Consider the following 21,896-nt stretch of genomic DNA (forward strand, 5'->3'; position numbering starts at 1 on the left):
GAACGTCCCCTACGATGCATCATCGAGTTGTCTGGCCCACTGCTTCCTTTTTGCACAAGGCACTGTCGGGCTCACTGCCCCGTGATGATAATGGCAACAGTTGCCATAAACGAATAAGGGAACTGTAGATGTGCCACACCAAATGGCGCATCCCCAGCAATGTGCAAATGCAAGGACTAAATGGCGAGAGAATCTTGTGGGATTTAAACTCGCAAAATGTGCAGCGAAGTGTGGAAATATAGGCTGCTGGCCTATATAGCCTTCCAAGTGAGTTATGCCCACCCCCCGCCCCAGGCAAAGTGATGCTTTAGTCTGCCATCTTGATTCAAAATGGCGGAGGGTGCCTGAGCATCAGCAAAGACCGCTGCCCCCACCTCAGGAACTCTTATTCCAAGTTAGCAGCAATATCTCTAGAGGCAGCCAAATCTGTAGAGAACTAATGGATGGACAGACAGAAAAATCCAATATATATAGCAGGTACAAACATACATATATACATAGTTTGAAGTTGCTAGCCCAGAGGTACCTTAGGTTGTTTCTGATGTGCCCATGAGAATCTGAATGTTGTGAAAAGGATGTTCAAAATAACTTTTATAAAAAAAAAACCAAACCCAGAAGCTTTTCCTTTGGGAATTACAGGGATAAGTAAAGGTAAAGGGACCCCTGACCATTAAGTCCAGTCATAACCGACTCTGAGGTTGTGGCGCTCATCTCGCTTTATTGGCCGACGGAGCAGGCGTACAGGTCATGTGGCCAGCATGACTAAGTCGCTTCTGGAGAACCAGAGCTGTGCACGGAAACACTGTTTACCTTCCCACCAGAGTGGTACCTATTTATCTACTTGCACTTTGACATGCTTTCAAACTGCTACGTTGGCAGGAGCAGGGATCGAGCAACGGGAGCTCACCCCGCTGCAGGGATTCAAACCGCCAACCTTCTGATCGGCAAGTCCTAGGCTCTGTGGTTTAACCCACAGCGCCACCCGCATCCTTTTTATTACAGGGATAGAACTACCTAAATTATATGGAAATTTCTTCATGTATGCGACTACAGCAGCAAGAATGTTCCTTGCCCCAAAACAGAAAGAAGCAAAAGTCCCAGTAAAGGAAGAATGGATACAAAAACGTATGGAATGTGCAGAAATGGTGAAACTTACCAGAAAAATAAGAAATCAAGATAACAAACTTTGTTATAAAAGAATGGAAATGGTTTATGGAACATTTACGGACAAATTGTAAACAGATAAGAAGATTGGCAGGATTTAAATTATTGAAATGTATAAACCTGAAAACCATAAATAAAATAATTTTTTTTAAAAAAAGACAATTGCAAGACTTGGAAAATGAGTGGGAGCAGGATCCAAACACCTTTCCTTTGGAAAGCTTCCCCCTGGGGCTAACACTGAAGGCAATGAGGAAAAAAGGATAAATTGTAAACAGGTGAAAACATTAGCAGGATTACTGTAACAACCTGCAGTTTTATAAGAGTATATATTTAAAGTTGATAATTAAATGAGTAAGTTAAATGAATTTGGATATGCAGAAGATATTAAAAAATAAATTTAAGGAGCTGCAGAAAGAGGGGGAAGAAAGTCAAATTTTGAAATATTAAATGGATGGTAAAACTAATGAAATGTATAGATAAAAAACTTTTAAAAAGAAAGAATCTGAACTCATGTATCGTTAGAGAGGTCCTGGTCAAAGAAACTATGGAAGCACAGAGAACTGATAGTCTGGACTGTGGAAGCTTCTAGGTTCCTGTGTCAGCTGAATATATTGTTGGGTCGTGCTGGCCCAAGCCGCTATAGGTCTCTGCACCGGTGCCTTTTGCATATCCCAGAAATATAATAGAATTTATCGTGCGTCAAGGTTGGACACAACTCACCGAATGAACTAGGAATAGTCTTTGTCATGAATCATGCCATGTCCTAAAAGCATGCTGGCTGTCCAGATTTTTCTTGAAAACTTCCAAGGAAGCCAATGCCAAATTAACCTAGTCAATTTATTCCTGAAGTGCTTTGCTTCCCAACCTGCTTGTCTGTAAATTGGCCCTTTCTCGGCCGAAATTTTGTGGGGGCAACTGAAAGCAACACTGCGCACTGGCGCCTAAATGGCTCCTTGTCAGCTGTAAGAGCAGTTTGGTGTTGGAGTAAATTGGCTAAGTGTCCTAACTAGCACATCTTACTACTTGAATTTTTATTTTAAGTTCTGCACACATGTGCACCAACACACTTCTAGAACTGTGAGGATCTTGGCCAGCCAACACGGGGCACTGCACATTTTAACACATTCTTTCAACAGGGCAGAGCTCATACTGCTTCCGGCAGAGGTAAAGGTAAAGGTAAAGGGACCCCTGACCATTAGGTCCAGTTGTGGCCAACTCTGGGGTTGTGGCGCTCGTTTATTGGCCAAGGGAGCCGGCGTACAGCTTCCGGGTCATGTGGCCAGCATGACTAAGCCACTTCTGGTGAACCAGAGCAGCACACAGAAACGCCGTTTACCTTCCTGCCGGAGCGGTACCTATTTATCTACTTGCACTTTGACCTGCCTTCGAACTGCTAGATTGGCAGGAGCTGGGACCGAGCAACGGGAGCTCACCCCGTCGCGGGGATTCAAACCGCCAACCTTCTGATCGGCAAGCCCTAGGCTCTGTGGTTTAACCCACAGCACCACCCACGTCCCTAATGTGTCATTAAGGTAAAGGTACCCCTGCCCGTATGGGCCAGTCGTGTCCGACTCTAGGGTTGTGCGCCCATCTCACTTAAGAGGCCGGGGGCCAGCGCTATCCGGAGACACTTCCGGGTCACGTGGCCAGCGTGACGAAGCTGCTCCGGCGAGTCAGCACCAGCGCAGCACACGGAAACGCCGTTTACCTCCCGCTAGAAAGCGGTACCTATTTATCTACTTGCACTTAGGGGTGCTTTCAAACTGCTAGGTGGGCAGGAGCTGGGACCGAACGACGGGAGCTCACCCTGCCGCGGGGATTCGAACCGCCGACCATACAATCGGCAAGTCCTAGGCACTGAGGTTTTACCCACAGCGCCACCCGCGTCCCTACTGTGTCCATATTTATTCCCTATTTATTCCCAGCTAATGTGTCATTAGCTGGGAATAAATATTATTCAACACAGAGGCAACTGATTCTGAGAAGACTGGGCGGGCTGCATATGTTCCACATATTTATACGTAAAATCATAGAATTGTAGAGTTGGAAGGCACCTCAAGGGTCATCCAGTCCAGCCCCCTGCAATGCCAGAATCTCAACTAAAGCATCTATGACAGATGGCCATCCAAGCTCTGCTTAAAAACCTCCAAGGAAAGAGTCTACAACCTCCTGAGGAAGGTGGTACAATGCACATATATTGCCAGAAATCAGTTCCAGGACCTTTCAGGTGGGCACCATTGCCATTATAAGAGAACAAGGTATTCATGGTGAGTTCCAGCACCTCTTTCTCTAGAAAAATAGCAGTGTGTGTGTATTACAGATTCTATTATATACAGTGCTGTCAGAGCTGCCCGAGATCCCAGCTCACAAAGGACCAACGCCGCTTCGTTGTTAAGTACGAAAGTCTTTATTGAAGTTCAGTTTCACTTCCAGAGCCGCAGCATGCAGCTCTACGTCTCAAACTCTAGACCGCTGAAGCTCCGTCTGAATCTCCTCCCCCCAGACACCAGTTTAAGACTCTAGCCTTACTCCACCTCTTCCTCTGCTCTTTCCTCCTCTGGTTCCGCCTGTCCGTCGGGGTCTCGCCCTTTCTAGACTCTTCTGACGCTGAATCCCCTGAGTCTTCCCCCTCCCTCCGGCGGGCTTTAGGAGCTGGTTCCCCATCCGGGTCTCCTGCTGTCCCCCGCGCCTGTACATTTGAACTTGGCGCGCGCGCCCAGCCAGCAACTTTCCTCCTGACCGTTTCACTGCTGCTGTCACTGCTTCCCCCTTCGGGGAGGCTAGCTGCAACTGACCTCCCCTCCGTTCCCCCACTCTCCGATGGAGGCGTGGTCAGCCCTGACTCACCTTCTCTCCCCGCTGGAGGAGACGCTGGCCCTGACACATGTGACTCTTCCCCCCCACTACGCTCTGGTGGGGAAACTGGTCCTGATCCCCCGCTGCTGCTTTGGGGGTCCCCACTGGCTCCTTGTTTCTGGTGCGTCCCCCCTGGGACCCCCCTTGCCCTGACCATCGGCGCCCCCTTCTGGGAATCCTCCGATTCGCTGGAGAAGCTCATGGAATCTCTCGGGTCACTGTCATACTCCCTTACGCTGCCCTCGGATTCTTCCTCTTCGCTCTCCATTTCCTCTCTCCCCTGTGCTCCTGCTCCCGAGCCCCTGACAAGTGCTTTTTTTCTTTTAAAAATGTTTAGGGGTACTGTCATTTTCCTACTCATTGAAATACTGCCCCTCAATGAGGCCAAACTTAGATTCAAAAAATGTTTAGCGGTATGCGTACCCCTGCGTCCCCCCAGAAAAGAGGACTGATATGTGCATATATTATATGTATATTATATAATATGTAATACACATATACACTGCTTTTTTCTGGAGAAAATATTTTAATCCCACACCTATATATATATATTTATATATATAGCTGTGGGATTAAAATACTGTTCTGTGTGTCTCTGTGTGTACACCCACACCCCATATGTGTGTGTGTGTGTGTGTGTGTGTGTGTGTATACACACACACACACACACACACAGTGGTACCTCGGGTTACAGACACTTCAGGCGACGTGATTTCTGGTTGCGCACCGTGCCGAATCTGGAAGTACCGGAACGGGTTACTTCCGGGTTTCAGTGCTTCTTGTGTATGTGCAGAAGTGCGCAGATGTGGTGCTGCGGGTTACGAACGTGCCTCCTTCACAGATCACGATCGCAACCCGAGGTTCCACTGTATATACACACCCACGCCACAAAAATCCCAGGCCTAGGTTACTTTTTGTTTCAGCTATATATATTGTTTCAGCCATGTGTGTATATATATATATATATATACACACACACACACACACACACATACATACATACTGTGCGCATATATATATATATATATATATGTATGTATATGTATGGCTGAAACAAATTGACCTATAGATCAATACACATATACACACACACACACACACACACACACACAATCTCTCTCTCTCTCTCTCTCTGTCTCTCTCTCTCTCTCTCTCTCTCTCTCTCTATATATATATATATACACACACACACACACACACGGCTGAAACAAAAAGTGACCTAGGCCTGGGATTTTTGCTGTTCCGCTCGCCTCTGGATTATTTCCAGCCCCTGCCTTAGCAGAATTCGGAGCGCGGCTTCAAAACCCCGCGGTGTTTCTGCAGGATCGCGGCTGCTCCGCCTTTGCCCGGATCCACCGGGCTGCCGCCCTGCGCGATATTCTGAGGGCGTCTCCCGTTTCAGGCGGCGAAAGACATCCGTCGAGTCTCGCGTCGCCGCCGAACGGCCGTTCGTTCCCGTTATTTCCCCCTATCTGCGCGTTTGCGCGTGCGCACCGCCAGGCTCCGAACCCGAAAGGGGCGAGCGGGGTGGCTCATTCTCCTCGAGATCCAGCAGGATCCGGCCGCATCCGGCCGAGGCGGAGCGACCGAGGAGCCCTTATGCCGGGCTGCTGAGGCGGGAAAGGAAGAGAGGAGGAAGAAGAAGAAGAAGAAGAAGAGGAGAGGGCGGGTGGCGGGGGGAAAGCGGCCGTCGTCCCCTCAGCATGTAAACCGGGAATGCGAAGCCCGGCGGCCGCAGCAGCAACAGCAGCAGCAGCGCCTGAGGGAGGAGCAGCTCCGGCCGAGTAAACCCCGAGGAGGAGGAGGAGGAAGCGGGTCCCGTCAGCCCCACACCCGGCCTGAGGCGGCGGCGGCGGCGGCCTGAGGCGATGGCTTTCCAGCAGCTGGCGGACGCGGCGGACAAATGGTGCTCGCGCACCCCCTTCGAGCTCATCGCCACCGAGGAGACGGAGCGCAGGATGGATTTCTACGCCGACCCGGGCGTCTCCTTCTACGTGCTGTGCCCGGACAACGGCTGCGGGGGGGACAGCTTCGTAAGTAGCCACCGGCGGCGACGACCCCCCTCAGGGGGTGTCCTTTCCCTCCCCCTCCCCCCCCCACAACTGGAATAAAATATTGAGGTGGGGGGGGGCAGGCCAGGCCAGCCCCGCCCCATCAGGTGACGCGACACGCTTTGAATGGCCACGGACGTCAACTTTTTTTTTTCCTTTTGGCCCCATGGAGTTGACCCCTAAGACGCACAAAAAATGGTGGGGGGGGGGGGAGAGAAAGACCAGGGAGCCCCTTTCTGTTTCTTTCCCTGCTGTGTCTCTTTTTTTTTCTTTAGGGGATATTTTTTCTAATACTACTACTAATAATAACAATAATAACAATTATTATTATTTTATTATTATTATTCTCCTCACCTTTTGGTGGGGATTCTTTCTTAAGAGTGGGCACAGGAGCCAAGACCTAGGGGCAGAGGCAACCTTTTTTGGGGCCATGCCCCACCTAAGCATCTCTAAAATCCTGATGCGTTCCCCCCCCCATATAATTCTTTTTATTCAAGAAGTGAATTGTTCACATGGAGGAAGCCTAAAAGGCCGTTCACTGTTAATAACTCATTCTCAAATTCCCCCCCCCCCAAAAAAACCCAAATCAAATTGTCCCCTCTGTGGGGCGTGTGCCCCATGTTGGAAACCATGGGGCTGAGGTGTCTTTGCTTGCCCCCCCCAAAAAAATCTGAAATATTGTTGATGGGCATTGCTATTAGAGTGGTGTCATGGGACCAGTTATGTGGGGCGGGGCTTCCCTGCGCCCCCAATATTTAATTCAAGTTGGCACCCCTGATAGTGAGTGGGGGGGCACAGAGAGAGAAAAGGGGGTCTTGGCCTTTCTGGGCCTTTCAGCCTTTTCAGCCTTCCTCATGGTTCCAGTCTGGCCATCCACACTCACAGCACTTGGGATTTCATCTGCTTTTGGAGGTGGGGGGGGGAGCTTAAGTCACCAAGTGCATTTGCGCCTCACATTCATCTTCGCCTGGGCCGGGAGGTTAACATTGGCTCCTTTGCCTGGGAGTGATGGATTTTCCCACCTGGAAGGAGTCTCAGAGCTGGCATCATCTGCCTCAAGGTGTGCATCCTTTTATTCTGGCAAGCACTGGCCCCTCGCTTAATTTATTTTCATATCTCATCCTTGCTCCCAAAGGAACCCCCCAGGCAGCAGAACAATTAAAACATTGAGGCTTCTTTTGACCCCTAGGCCTTATGTTTATTTATTTCAATTCCAGCCGGTATTTTTCTCCAAGGAGCTCAAGGAAACCTGCGTTGTTATTCTCCCCTCCTAGAATCATGGAATTGTAGCATTGGAAGGAACCCCAAGGGCTGTGTTAGAAATGGAGCTATGAAAACTAGGAGCCCAATGGCACCTGAAACCAAGGTTACGGGCGCAACAACGGAACGTCTAGGTGTGCTTTTTTAATAATAAGAATACAAAGCTGAAAATGAATGAAATGCAGCAAAAATACTGTGTTTGTTTTTCATATGGTCCAGTCCTTTCCCTGTCCACTCCTCTAATATTCTTAAGAGGGTCTCATCTCCAGTCTTCAGAGAGTAGCTGGAAGTGGGGAGGCAGAAAAAGGTCCTCCTTTCCTTCCACTCTGCAGTTTTAACCTGAAATGTTAGGCACAGGACTGTGCCCAGAGCTCAGAAACTGATCTTCTGTTGTAAACAAGAGAAGAGCATCTCAGAACTTGTGCAGAGTGTCTCTCCTCTCAGCAATGTGTAACCTCCTAGGTATGAGGTCAGGCGGTTCCCCTTTCATCTTAGACAATTCTGGAATTTACCTATAGGAACTGGTCGGCAAACCAGGAGTCTTGAGTCCCGTGGTTGGGCTGTGTTTGGCGGATCTCACGTGATCCATTGAGGGCATCTCCATCTTTCAGAGCGTTGAAGCTTCAGAGATCTGATAGTGAAGCTTAAGGTACTCCTTTTTCTGAAAATGTTGCACATCCTTCTCACCCCAGAAGAAACGCCAGGCCTTGAACGGTACAGTTCCCATGATGTTCCTGCCTTGCATTTACCCTGGGAGGGGCTGGTGGGAAATTGCAAGCGTCGCTCTGTGCATGGCTTGCTAGAGGAAAGGACCTCCTAGCAGGCCTGGGGTTGCAGCAATGTAAGCAAGGATGGGGTCACTTACTACTACTAAACAGGAAGAATAGAAACTGTGGGTGTGTGGGATGATGATGTAGGAGGGAAAGGGCAGAGAATGCAATCCTTAGGATTCCTATTGCTGGGAGCATCGTCCTTTCCAGATCATATGTAAAATGGAGTCTGCTTCCCGTGGTCACTGGCAGGTTGGCCAGAATTAAAAGGCAATAGGTAAAGGATCGCTGGACGGTCCAGACAAAGGAGACTGGGGTGCGGCGCTCAATCTTGCTTCAGGCTGAGAGAGCCGGTGTTTGTCCACAGAAGTAATAGAAAGGAGTAAGTTGAGTGATGTTGGTTTGAAATTAAGAGCCAGCCCTGTAGGTAGCATATTCAAAACCTCTTCCCAGAATCTGCTGTTTTTCTCTCAGAAGGCAGGTACCAAAGGATGGGGCAGCAAAGTGTAGGTCTGCCCTGTTTCACCTCCATCAGAAGTTTGGCTAATAGCATGGGTGAATTGCTATCACCCTATCCAGTGGAGAATGTGTTATGAAAAAATGGAGTCAGTAGGATAACTGCCCTCTCCCCAAGGGGCACCCTTGTATCATTTAGTTCCACGAGGGGCTTCCTGAGAGGAATATCTTAAATTTGTTACTCTGGAGGATCTAGAGAAAATTCTTTTCTGAGGGGATGCCGCTGCTTCTTCTTCCCTTTTGGCGGCCTCTTGGCTGCAGCAGAATCCAGGCAGGTGGTGGCTTCTTATGATTTTCCTGGCAGAAATAATGAATAGGCCTTCACTAGGACCACAATCACACCATACATTTAAAGCACTGTGATACTGTCAGGGCTCCCCCCAGAGAATTCTGGGAGCAGTAGCCAGTTATGAGTGCTGAACTTAGGACCCCCTATTCCCCTCACAGAACTACAGTTCTCCAAGTCATTTTACAATAAATCCCTCTTTACAGGGAACTCTGGGAGGAGACTAGGGGTCTCCTAACAACTCCCAGTGCCCTTAACAAATAACAGCTCCCAGAATTCATTGGGGGAAGCCATGACGGTTTAAAGTGGCGTCATAGTGCCTTAAATGTATGGCATGAACGTGGCCCTTTGAGTTGGTGGCGCCAGACTCAGTTGTGCATAGAAGAGACCCATTGAACTCACTAGGCCTTAATTTAGCAATGGCTAATGCAAGTCTCCTTGATTTCAATGGGTCTACTCGGAGCATGGCTTAAGTCTGCATCGAATCTATTAAGGGGAATTACTGGGTTTTTATTTCTAGCTCACCATCTCCCATGGGCTTAAGGTGGGCCACATCAATTTCACTGGAAAAGCTTTGCTGTCTTAAGTACATTCCTGTGGGGGAATAGGGCTTGCCACTCTGTAAGTATGCCCATGACTCAGAAGCCATGCTGCACCTCATTGCAATTTCTTTTCGCGACAAGCTGATCATTGAAAGCCCCTTTGTGGAAAAGGCCAAAATAATTAAAAGAGAGCTTGAGACTCAGAGAACTAGCATGGTGTAGTGTTGGTCTTGGGCCAGATCTGTGGAACATTGTACAGTACAGCACAGTTGGGGAAAGGTTGTAGCTCATGGTAGAGCATCTGTCTTGCATGCAGAAAGTCCCCGGTTCGATCTCTGGCATCTCCAGGTAGCTCTGGGAGAGTCCACGTGCCTGAAACCCTGGAAAGCCGCTGCCAGTCAGTGTGGACAATATGGGGCTAGATGGACCAATGATCTGATTTAGTATAAACTAACTTCCTATGTTCTTGTGACAGTCTGAGATGGGAGGTCTCTCGTGCGCCTGCCCTTGGCTTTTTAGTGTAATTGGAGACTTTGCCAATTATCACAGCCTAGTTTCTTGACCTCTTCTGAATTCCCAAAGAGAGGAATTACTCATAGATGAAAATGGATAATAAAATTTATTTTTTTGATAATAATAACTGGCCCCAGGACAGCGTTCTCAATGACACTAGGCACTTTGCCAGGGCTTTTGCAGGGTAAAAATGGAGAGCAGGCGAAAACGTTACTGCTATGATAATGCAGTTCTGTCTAGTGGGTTATGCTTTGTAAAGTTCATTTGAAAGTTTTGAAACATTGGATCTGCTTAACGGAAAGCAGCCTACAGTTGATTTCCTTAAGAACTAGGGCTCCATATTTGGCTAGGGTTGCCAGATTTTGATATAAAAAGTTGTGGTTCCTGGGAAGGTTCAACCACTAAGTGGACCTTTGGGATTAGGGGGCAGGGCCAAGTGTGGGCCTTGTTGGAGTTGGGTGAAAGCCTAATGGGAGTTTTGTGAATCCAAGGGTGATGTCGTGGTTTTGGAAGGTCCAAAGGAGTTCACACAAAACCTGTCTCTATCCTTTCCAAGTTATATAGTTTTGTTGTGTGTTTTTAACTGCCTGAAGGGTGGAAAACCAGCCTTGCCTGTTGCTTTTCTGGCAACTGGAAGCAAAAACAAACAAACAAACCCCACAACAGCAGCCAGGCCAAATAAATATTTGGTTGATTAACAGTCTTACAATAAAATAACCAACTGAGTGGCTAGAACGACATCTGGGCTGCTTTGTGCCTTGTTTCTTAAAGACATGGATTTGAAGGCTTATGTCTCGTTGCCAATTCACACAACCATTCTGTACATGTTGAAGCCATGAAGAGCTATTCCTCTTCGTCCCTGAAGCATTGTATGTGCCAAACTAGATCAGATGCTGTTTTTAGCACAAGTACCCTCTAAAACGATCGCATGGTCGGCGGTTCGAATCCCCGCGGCGGGGTGCGCTCCCGTCGTTCAGTCCCAGCGCCTGCCAACCTAGCAGTTCGAAAGCACCCCCGGGTGCAAGTAGATAAATAGGGACCGATTACCAGCGGGAAGGTAAACGGCGTTCCGTGTGCTGCGCTGGCTCGCCAGATGCAGCTTGTCACGCTGGCCACGTGACCCGGAAGTGTCTGCGGACAGCGCTGGCTCCCGGCCTATAGAGTGAGATGAGCGCACAACCCTAGAGTCTGTCAAGACTGCCCCGTACGGGCAGGGGTACCTTTACCTTTACCTTACCCTCTAAAACAGGGATGTCCAACCAGTAGACCCCGGGATCCTTATCGTGTACAAAAAGTTATGGGTGGAAAAGCTTAAAAACTCTGTACAATTCTCCTTAAAAAAAAGCTCAGCAACTCTGGGCAATCCACCCACCCCACCCACGATCCTCCTCCCTCCAGTGACAATGGGTAGATCACTGTCAGTTTTTTTAAAGACTTGGAGTAGATCGCAGTCTCTTGGGAACTGGACATGCCTGCTCTAAAACATTCCATTCTTGCAGCATCTTGGGTCCTGTAATGGCTTTAGGGGTTGCTTGTGCGTAAGTTGCCATCGCTCTGGGCTAGGTTGGCTGGTTAAACCATTTCTTGCTGGACAGCCATCCACTCCGTGGCTGTTCAGTCACTGGCAGAATCCGTCAGTGGGCGTTTCTTAAACCTTTTCCAACATAAAAGTTGTTTGACGCCCAGTCTCCTCCTACTCTCCCTGCGCGGAAATCTTCTGCGCAGGGAGGGCGTGGGTAGCGGAGGACCTGTGCTCTCCCCGCTGGTGTCCAGTGAAGAGTCCCGGAGCCTGCTCTCTGCTTCCCCCATTGGCCCCCCTCTATCCCTGGTGTTGCGCTGATTTTCTTCCCCAACAGGAGACCTGCCTCTCTCCCTGCTTGGCCCCTCTCCAGCATCGCTGTGGAGCCTCGCCTCCTCCTCTAGTTCCGATGGCAGTTCCCTGACAGGTCCTATGCACACTTGCATGTTTAGATCACTCATTCTCTCCATGCTAGATCTGTCTTCTTGCTCACTGGTGTCATTGGGACTTTGGCCCGCACTTTCATAAACCATGGCTTGTGAAAATGTAGACGGGTGTTGCTATTGACCCTCCCATCCCAAGTGTTTCCATTTGAGAATTTCATTCTTCCCCCTGCCAAGATGGGATAGTGATTGTTGCTGGCCCAACTCTGCTATTCCTGCCCTTGGCTGGGTAGTTAGCTGCATCACATTAGTGCTTCCAGACAACAACAGCAGAGTGTGGCTTTGTTTGTTTGCATTTTTAAGTGTGCATTTGCAACATGAGAGTTGATATAGAAACACTGCCTTGTGAATAATAATAAGTTTCAGTAGCTAAGTATACAAACAAAATATAAAACTAACAGGATCAAGCATAGAACACCAACCAAAAATATAAAGCAGTATAGAAATGAAATGAATAATAATAATAACCAAAAGAAAACACGGACTAGGTGTCTACCATCAAACGCCAGCATTGCAACAGAAGCAGGGGTGTTGGAAATCATTTTACAGATTCGCAATAAAAATTAAAAGCACATTGCAAGCCTCATGTGTTGCTTATGTCTTGGCAGCTGTAGTTTTCAAGCCAATGGCCAATAATGTTTGGAGTTCATATCCAGCCACACACATTTCTGAGAGGCAGGTGGAAGATTCTGACCCTGCTGTTGGGTCACATAAGTTATGAAAGGTTATCATGTACCACCCAATTTTCAGTTTGACTCCCCTCAAGTGTCTAGGCCCCCCCCTTACCATTTCCACTGGCAGTTAAAGCTTTTGTACAATATAGACTATACAGCTGAGTTATTGGCATTCATGAAAACACCAATTTTTATTTCACACAGCATTTTCTTTAACTTAAGTCCTGTTAATTTCAATAGCTGTGTTTCAAACATAAACTCTGTATCCAGCCCATGTTCTTTGTGCTGAACCACTGGTATCAGCATGTTCTTGCACAAATGCTCTAGGAACCATGAAGAGAACTCTGCTGTCTGCAAGCTGGATAGGTGGGCTTAAGAGAAATAAGTAATCAGATAAAGAACAGCACTCAGGAGTCCTGAATTGGTTGAGAAGAAACCTTTAAGCTGCCGGGTTGTCTTTAAGCTGTCTTGGTCTTGTTTTCAGAGAAGAAAAGGAAGATTTTCTATGGAACACAGGCATGCACCACTGATTATTTCAAATTTCAGGTCGGCTGAAGTTAACAAGACGTGTAGTCTTGCAGAGTACACTTCATCTGACAGCTTGTAAGAGGAAAAGCGATCTCATAAAGGACCAAAAGTTGTGTGTGTATTTTCTCACAACCCTCATTTTATTCTCACTTTGCTGTTGCAGTTGTGTTCAGTTTTCAGTGGGTTGCTTAGCAAAACTGCCTCCTGTTACATCCGTGTACGATTAAGTCTTTCTGACGCTGGGTTGACAGTTTTCCTTTGTGAATTGGACGTGAATGAAGCTAAACTCCCTTTGCACACGTCCCCCAGGTGATAGATGAGCCAGAGAGCTTAGACTGGGACATGCAATGGGCAAAGACTTCAACGTAGCATGAAGCTTGTCTGATTCAACATGTTAACAGAGTTCCCGCTTCTGTTGGCACTTTGGGATCCATTTTGTTTTCTAGCAGAGCTTCTGTGCCACAGGTGGTCAGGAAGCAAACAGCATGAAGAATTCTAACTATCTCTAGGTATTTCAGGGTACTTAATATGGGTCATTGTTAAGGCGTCTCATAAACTTTTTGTACAATAGAGAACCTAATTTGTTTACCTAATTTATTTCACCTTGGGCACAGTGTAGTGTGAGTCTTCTAATTGCCTAGCCATGGTTTGCAAAGCAGAGGTGGTCTGTGGGGTCTCATACCTCTCCACCTTCCGTCCTCCAACTTTGTGAATTCCCTTTCTTTCCGTTTTTAGAGCTAAGCATGGTTTAGCATTGCATAATTTGTAGACCCACTTCTAACCACGTTGCAAACTGTGGTTAGAGCAAACCATGGCTTGCAAAAATGCCATTGCAAATGCATAAGAATGTTAGCTCCAAAAAATAGGATGGAAATACTTTAGAGCAGAGGGAGAACAAAGAAATAAGACTACAGTAAAGGGCATTTCTTGACCTCCAAACCATGGTAATCTAGGGGTGGAGACTGAGTGGCATTTGTTGTATTTCATAGTTGTGTGGGTTTGTGTACTCTGCTAAATAATGTTTGCATATGATCTTGTATAACGTGCTTTCAGTTAGGTCTTTGATGTGATCCTTGTGTAATTTTCTTTCTGTTCTTTGGATTTTGCTTGAGACATGAAATTGATTTTGCTCGTATGTCGCAGCTGGCAAACTTAAATGTTCTAATATTCACAATGAAGTATTAATAAAAATAGCTTGACACCTATTTTTCCTTGTGAAAAACTGGAAACTGAAAAAGTACCTGGGGAGTGCCATATATTTAGACTGTAACGCTTACAGGAAGAGTAGGGGTAACCTGATTGGTCCCACTTTGAAATATTCTATGTGCAGATGCCCTGGACCTAAAATCTGGGGTTCTTGACATGTAAAAGTTAATATATTGACGTTGTTCAAAACATAGTCTTGAGATTTTTGTCTCGTTTTCACACATAATTGCTTGCTTTCCTCCTAGAGCCAGTTTATGCAATCAGCAGAACTGAGTGGTAAACATTTGCCAGTGATAAAGCCTTTTTCCAGATTGTACCAATGGAAATGGGGATGGTGCCTGGTGGGGTGGGTGGAGGAAATCTTAAAGAAACTGAAAATAGCACCTCAGGGAGACTTGTTCAGCATCATCCATGATGCAGCATTTTTCATGGAGGCAAATTCGGACATGCAATCTCCAAAGATTACATGAGATGTTCCAGTCTAGGAAAATCTCTGCTTCCCAATTCTTCTGCTGACTATATGAACTGTATAGAGCTGATACTGGCAATACAGGACAGATTTTATGTAATAGCTATTTATACCTATATGCTTTTATCATTGGGAATCTCATTGCAAATGTGCTTATGTAACAAACCTTTCGGAAACGACTTTGAAATTAATCCTCTTTAGATCTGTCTCCTTTTGGAGACAACATGCGACCTGGTTATGGTGGGCTGGCCACCCTGGTGCAGACGCAGTGCCAATATTTTCAGCTAACTTAGCTGACATCTGCCAACATCTGAGTTTGAACCCTAGAAAGATGGAGGCTCTGTGGACAGGTAGTTCACGTATCTGGAAGGTATGGTGGTTGCCTGTTCTGGATAGCGTTGCACTTCCTCTAAGGGAGCAGGTATTTACTTGGGGCTACTCCTGGATCCAGGAGGCTATTAGAGGTCGAGGTGACCTACATAAGACTGTTTCCAAGGGATGGATGGACACACACACACATGAGGGGTGTATGTGTAGATAGATAGATAGATGGATGGATGGATTGATAGATAGATAGATATTTCATAGACTGTATTAATTGCATTTTAGCCTTCTTCCAAGTGGTGCACATGTCTCTCAACTCCTGCTTTAAATTTACAACAACCCTGCAAAGTAGGTGAGGCTGAGAAACAGTGACTGGCTCAAGGTCACCCACTGAGCTTCACAGATGAGTTGGGATTTGAACTCTGGTTTCCAGAGTCCTGATCCAGCACTCTTATCCACTGAACCGCACTGGCTCTGATAAGCCCCTCTGCATTTTGAACCCTACCAGCAAGTCAGTTTGTAACCTAATTAAGTGCCTGCACTAATTAACATTCTGCTTCTTTGTTCTGAAAGACTGCAGGTGTGGCTAGATCAATGCTGTAGCTATGTGTTGTCCCAGACATACTGGATGTGAATTTATATCTGAAGTAGAGAGTTGCATAGGGAATAAAAGGGTGGTTGAGTGTGATAACTGGAAGGGACATTATAATGTGAGTAAAATGTTGTGTGTATAATCAAAAAGCTGGAGAAATCAAGATGATTCTTTGTGAGGGCGGAATCATTCCTGCCCAATCACATCCTGGTCATTTCCCAATGCTGCCTTCAAATTTTGGGGATCTTTCAGTGAGAAGACTTAAGGAGCTAGTTCCCGTCCACCACACCACTCCCCATTTGCTTGCCCTCTTTGTTGGAGGCCAGTCTGTATGGCAAGCAATGTTCTTCAACTTGGCTCCTCATATATAGCATTGAACTACAACTCCCACAGTCCCCAGCAGCCTGGGATGATGGGAGTCGTAGTCCAGCAACACCTAAGGACCAAAGGTTGAAGAGGCAAGTAGAACTTGCAGCTCATTCTCCTTGCCCCTGCCTTTGCTTGCTTGCTCGCAGAGGTCACGTGAGCAGTAACTGAGAGCAAGGTGGAGGTGCAGCAGGACTGCTGGTTCCATGGATGGGCAGTGGACCACATCCTGAGACTTGTGGCTCTCCTCATTATCTGCGTTGCTCACCAAGACACCTGGCTGCCAGTGCAGGAGGGAAGGCAGGTCCAGGACCGACGCAGGCGCTTCTGCATTGCACAGGGGAAGTGTGTGCAAATTCCTGCTTGCTGTGTTACCCCAGAGGTGCAGAAAAAGCTGCCACTGATCAGACTTGAAGTCACTGCCTGTCAGCGGATGGGCAGTGGCTTCATTGATCAATGGTGGCTTTTCCTGCACCTCTGGGGGTAACACAGCAAGCATGAAGAGGGTCAGGGAATTTCAACATGGGCTGGGGAAATGGGCCAAATTGGGATCCGGGCCAAGCCAATTTTGGGCAGTGGGTGAGAGATTCTGCACCCCTGTGCTAGGGTGACACAGCACTTTAATCCATTTTAGGTGCACAAACCTAAAATTCTGATATGCCCTTGACTCCTTCCTCCAAAATGCTGACAGTCTGGAGGCACCACCTAATATAACAATTCTGCTACTTTGACTTGGTGCTTGAGCTTGCTTTTCCCCCTCTCCCCTCCCTATCCCCTTTCCTTTTGTGTCATGAGCCTGAGGGCAGTGACCGTCTCACTGTTGCTCTTTGTAAGTCACCATGTGACTGGAGAGCAGAGTAAAAATCCTTCAAATATATGTGGCAACGCTGAGTCTATGGCAGAGGGAGGATTTGTATGCAACTACATAGCCACTGGACAGCAGAGAGTTAGATGCGGGATGCCATTGGGTTAAGGCCCCTGGGTTTTAACCTGTTCCTCCCCACAGCTCTCTATAGATCACTCTACAGCTCCAGAATCTCTCCATATCAGTTTTATTGCTTTTTAAACTTCACTGCCTGCCAGCATGATTAACCCCTGCTTTGTCATGGCTTGCCTTTGCAGCACGTCTGGAGTGAAAGCGAGGACTGCTTGCCTTTCCTGCAGTTGGCGCAGGACTACATCTCCTCCTGTGGTAAAAAGACACTGCATGAAATACTGGAAAAAGTCTTCAAATCATTCAGACCTGTAAGTGCCCATTTTTTTACCCTTTGGCTTTATTGCATTAAGAGGTTTTGTTTTCAACACGCCAGACCACAAACACCACACGCTTCCATGATCGTTTCCCATCATCACACATAAATGTGTATAAGCATAAGTTTATTTTTAAGAGCTTTATTTTTCTGTCTCCCGTTTTCCAAACAGACATTCCCAGCTGGGACGGAAAGCAACTCAAAAGGGCCCGTCCATCCCATATGAGAATTGATACACACTTTTTTTTTTATTTCAGCATGCAGCATCTAAAGAACTAGAGTAGTTGGCTGTGCTGGCAGACTCTGATGTGGAATTATTTCCTGGCACCTCTGTTGTGAAATTTCACAATCTACTGAAATTGAAAAGGGTGGAGAACTGAGCATGCTCTTTCCCCCTGAGAAAACATTACACTAAGAAGAATCAGGTGTGTTGCTCCTCCGTCCAAAGAATGAGGAAGCAGTGGCCCTCCAGAGACCGTAGGACTTCATCTCCCATCACCCCTGACCTTTGGGCATGGCAGCTGAGGCTGATGGGACTTGGTGTCCAACAACCACAGGTGGAGCTTCAGGTTCCCCAGTCTTTCTCTGCCTGCGCTGCTCCAGTACAGTGGTGCCTCGCAAGACGAAATTAATTCGTTCCGCGAGTCTTTTCGTCTTGCGATGTTTTTCGTCTTGCGAAGCACGGTCCGTCGCAACTGCGCCTCTTCAAGCGGCTTTAAGAAAAAAGCGAACAAACTCGCAAGACGTTTTCGTCTTGCAAAGCAAGCCCATAGGGAAAATCGTCTTGCGAAGCGATGCAAAAACCGAAAAATCCTTTCATCTTGCGCGTTTTTCGTTTTGCGAGGCATTCGTCTTGCGGGGCACCACTGTAATGCTAAACTAGGAACCTCAGGTCAGCGGGACAACTGTGGTTACTCTCCATAGGGGCATCTTCCCTAGGTGCACACAGCCACAGGAAGTGATTCTCTTGTCAGCCTCTGCCATGTGATCTCCCCTGCTTCTCATGTGTCTGGAGTAGCGCAGGATGGAAGCACAGAGGGAGCCATAGTTGCACCCATCCTGTATGACAGGGGTGCCCTGAAGATGTTGCTGACATGTTGTTGCACCTGATGGGAGATGGAGTCCAGCTTGGCCCCGAATGTGCATCTCTCAGTTATGGTTTAACCCTAGGCAATCTTGACATTGTAGGGCTTGCATTAGATGCTCTCCATAGGGCTGCTTCCAGCCTGGTGATCAAAATATCACAACCCCAAAACTCACTTACGTGGAAGTTAGTTTTGTTAAAAGTGAATGGGCAGCAGTGCCGTTTAAGGGCAGACGTCACATTCACCTTTTATCCTGCTCTGAACACAACCTTGCCTTTAACAACTTACCTGGTAGCTACAGGCAACCAGGAATTCCACACGGAACAAGTGAACAGGCTGGTGGCGGCGTCGGCAAAGGGATTTCTCTTCCTCTTCCTCCAGTCCACTTGGTTTCCTGGTTGTCTGTTGATCCAACCCTCTGTTCTGTCCTCTCTCCACCAGCCCTTGAAAGATGTCATCTTTCTTTTTCACTACATTGTTAAGTGTGCTGCGTTTCCTTGCTGTATGCAGAAGAGGGGGCTTCCTGGCTAACTTCCCAGCAGGTGAGTCAGTGTTTCTTGCTGGGATGGGGAGCAAGGCGGCAGGGAGGTCAGCACAGTGCAAGAGCTCTACAGGAAGCAATATAGTGTATTTGCACTGTGCTAACTGCTTCACCTGTCTCCCTCCTCGTAAGCAACAGCGAACTCACCTGCTAGGAAGCTAGCATAACAGTTCCTCCTCCTACTTCTGCTGGAGACACAGCCTAGCACCTAGCAGGCTAGTAATGTCTGCAGGCTTATTTACAAGGCTGCATGAATGCATTAGAGTCAGACTAATGGCCCAGTATTATCATCAGATCTCCAGGTTTGCAGAGCTAACTCTGGTATCTAAAGCTTTTGAAGGAAAGATTTCCCTCAACAAGTATGGCAGCCCCCATTGCTGTGAAGAAAGGAGGTTTATGTGCCTGGGTTTCTTTACACATTTTTAATTATTATTAACACCAAAGATGTGTGAAAACTAAATGAACCAGAGGTGTCTACAAACTTCAGCATCCTACAGGTGTGCTCATTCAGGGAGCTGGAGCTGGCCTCATTTTATTGATAAGTATCTTAGGAACAAACCAAGTCAACTGCTGCCTAAGGTGTGAATTGGCCCTCTCTGGCCCACGAGTCACTGAGCTACTACACTCTTTCCCCCAATTTTAAATGCTTTTATGTGGTGCTGCAAATAACCACATCCTCAGTTTGTTCTTGGACTTAGAACATCAGTGCTGTTGCCTGGTTGTTTTGCCCTTTTGTATTACACTCACAATTTTATTTCTGTCGTCTTTATAAATAGCTATTGGGGCTTCCAGATGTAGACGATGATGCGTTTGAAGAATATAATGCAGATGTGGAAGAAGAAGAGGCGGAAGCCGATCACCAGCAAATGGGTGTCAGTCAGCAGTAATTTTCAGAGGAATTGAAATATATTTTATCCTACCAGGTGGGATCGCTATGCTTCCGCATTAGCATTTTTGAATGACGCATCACACTGGAAAATCTGACTCCCAAACCCAAAGTTTAAAGAAAACAACAATATTTTTCAAAGTCTGTGATGAGCTTTGCTAAGAAGTGGCCTGAATTTAACTCCTGCTTCAGTGAGGTTTCTATGGTGTTGTCTCAGTAGCGTTCTGCCATTGTTAACTTAGAACTAGGGTTTTTCTTTTCTTCCTGCTGACTTGTCTTTTGTTTTGTTTTGTTTTAATTATTATCATTTTTTTATTTGTTTGTATAGAATTAACATTTCACTGACGTGAATGTGATTTGAATGTAGGAACTATTTGGTTGGTGTGTTAAGTACTTGCGTGACCTTACAGAGGACCATCCATGCAGAGAATAAATGCAATCTGCACTTTCAGTCTTAGAGATCTCTCTTTTTATTATATATATATATATTAAAAACAGAACTAGACTATTAGTTAATGTACTGAATGGTTAATGTTCCAGCAAAGGGCGCAACCGAGCCAAAATGAAGCATTTTAAAATCTCCTTGCTTTCAGTGGGAAAGATTTAAACATGTACTTTTAACTATGATATCGTTGAGGCCCGGTGCAAGTGGAATGAGAGTCATCCACTACTTATCCTACTCTTATTCCTCTTCAGCCTGGATACCACCCTCTTTCCCATTGTTTGGTTTAACACTGGTGTAGTATTATATCTGGCTGTGTGCTGACCATGGTTTGGCTTTAAACCAGGGTTGGAGGCTGGCTTGCCAACCCTGGTTAAAATTTACCCTGGTAAATTCATCATGGCTAGTTCTTATCCAGCAAAAGGATGCACCATGGTTAAGACTACCATAGGAAGGGAGAAGAGAATTTGTGAAGGAGAATGACCACTACTCTTATCTTCTAGCCATAAATACAAGATTGGGAATGTTACATCTGCACTGGGCTTGAGACTCTTAAGTGCATAGCTTCATCTCAATCACATCTCTAAATTCGTGCTGTTTTAGCAGTGATAAATGCAGAAGAACCCCTAAAGTTTGAACAAAGATAATTGGATTAGGTGGAAATTCCTTGCAAAACACATCAGTCTTGATCTAATAATAATAATTCAACAATAATAGGTTTCCTAAGTGCCTGAAGCACTTTATTTACAGATGTTGGTCAGAATAGAGATTTATATTAAGGCTTTCAGATATTATGGTTATGAATTTTATTATCAGCAGATGCTGAGCCAAATACTGCTTTATCAAAAAATTAATATAAATTAAAAATACATGTTGGACATGTTGGTCACAAATCCACATTTATCAGTACAATAAATCAGCAATGAGAGGAATTCCCTAATCATTTGCCTGCACAGGAAATGGTTAGTCAGATAACTAGTATCCCCTAAATTCTTTAAAAATTTACCTTATGTTCATAAATACCTAATTTATCCTTTTAATCAAATGAGCAACGATTAACAGCCAAAGTTAACTGGAAGTCACGGGAGATAGAAACAGCATCTGTACATTTCTACCGTTTCTTTCCATTACGTGCAAAATGATTGTGGCATGCTGTCTATTCAGAACAGTGGTTCATTACACTCAGTTAAGTTCACACTTGGAAGTTCTTCACTTGATAACTGCATTTATCACTTCGGTGGAAGTGTATAGCCATCAGTCTGTAAGATGATTGGCCACCGCAGATCATTGTATCTAATTGCCATAGGCAATTGATCACCAATGGGAGCCAGGCTGTGAGATAACAAACCCATCACTGAATGAGTTTCGCTTAGAACAGCTTATTTGGTTTTGAAGACACTCTGTTTTCCAGGCAGTGGTCTGGGGACCATGCCACACAACCTTATCCTTTCACATGTGACCAGGCTGCAAAATAGTGAGCAATAAAGGCTTCGCAATTAAGATGCACAGATGCTGTCTTGGGCTGCGTTCACACAGCAGTTTATTCCATCTCCCTGTTAATTTCCAAATTATATTTGAGCTTTCACACAATGCAAAAGCCACTTTCAGAAAAC

At 46.3% G+C, this 21,896-nt stretch overlaps 1 protein-coding gene across 1 annotated transcript; it reads left to right on the forward strand.

Annotated features, from left to right (window-relative positions):
* The first annotated feature begins 5,402 nt into the window (after positions 1-5,402).
* MTURN (maturin, neural progenitor differentiation regulator homolog) lies at positions 5,403-20,292 on the forward strand. The gene is made up of 3 exons (XM_083577505.1): positions 5,403-6,053; positions 17,202-17,324; positions 19,732-20,292. The coding sequence occupies exons 1-3, from the start codon at positions 5,889-5,891 to the stop codon at positions 19,840-19,842; spliced, it is 399 nt and encodes a 132-aa protein (XP_083433631.1). The 5' UTR covers positions 5,403-5,888; the 3' UTR covers positions 19,843-20,292.
* The last annotated feature ends 1,604 nt before the right edge of the window (positions 20,293-21,896 follow it).

Source organism: Podarcis filfolensis, assembly GCF_964270895.1.
Source record: "Podarcis filfolensis genome assembly, chromosome: 12".
Lineage (NCBI taxonomy): Eukaryota > Metazoa > Chordata > Lepidosauria > Squamata > Lacertidae > Podarcis > Podarcis filfolensis.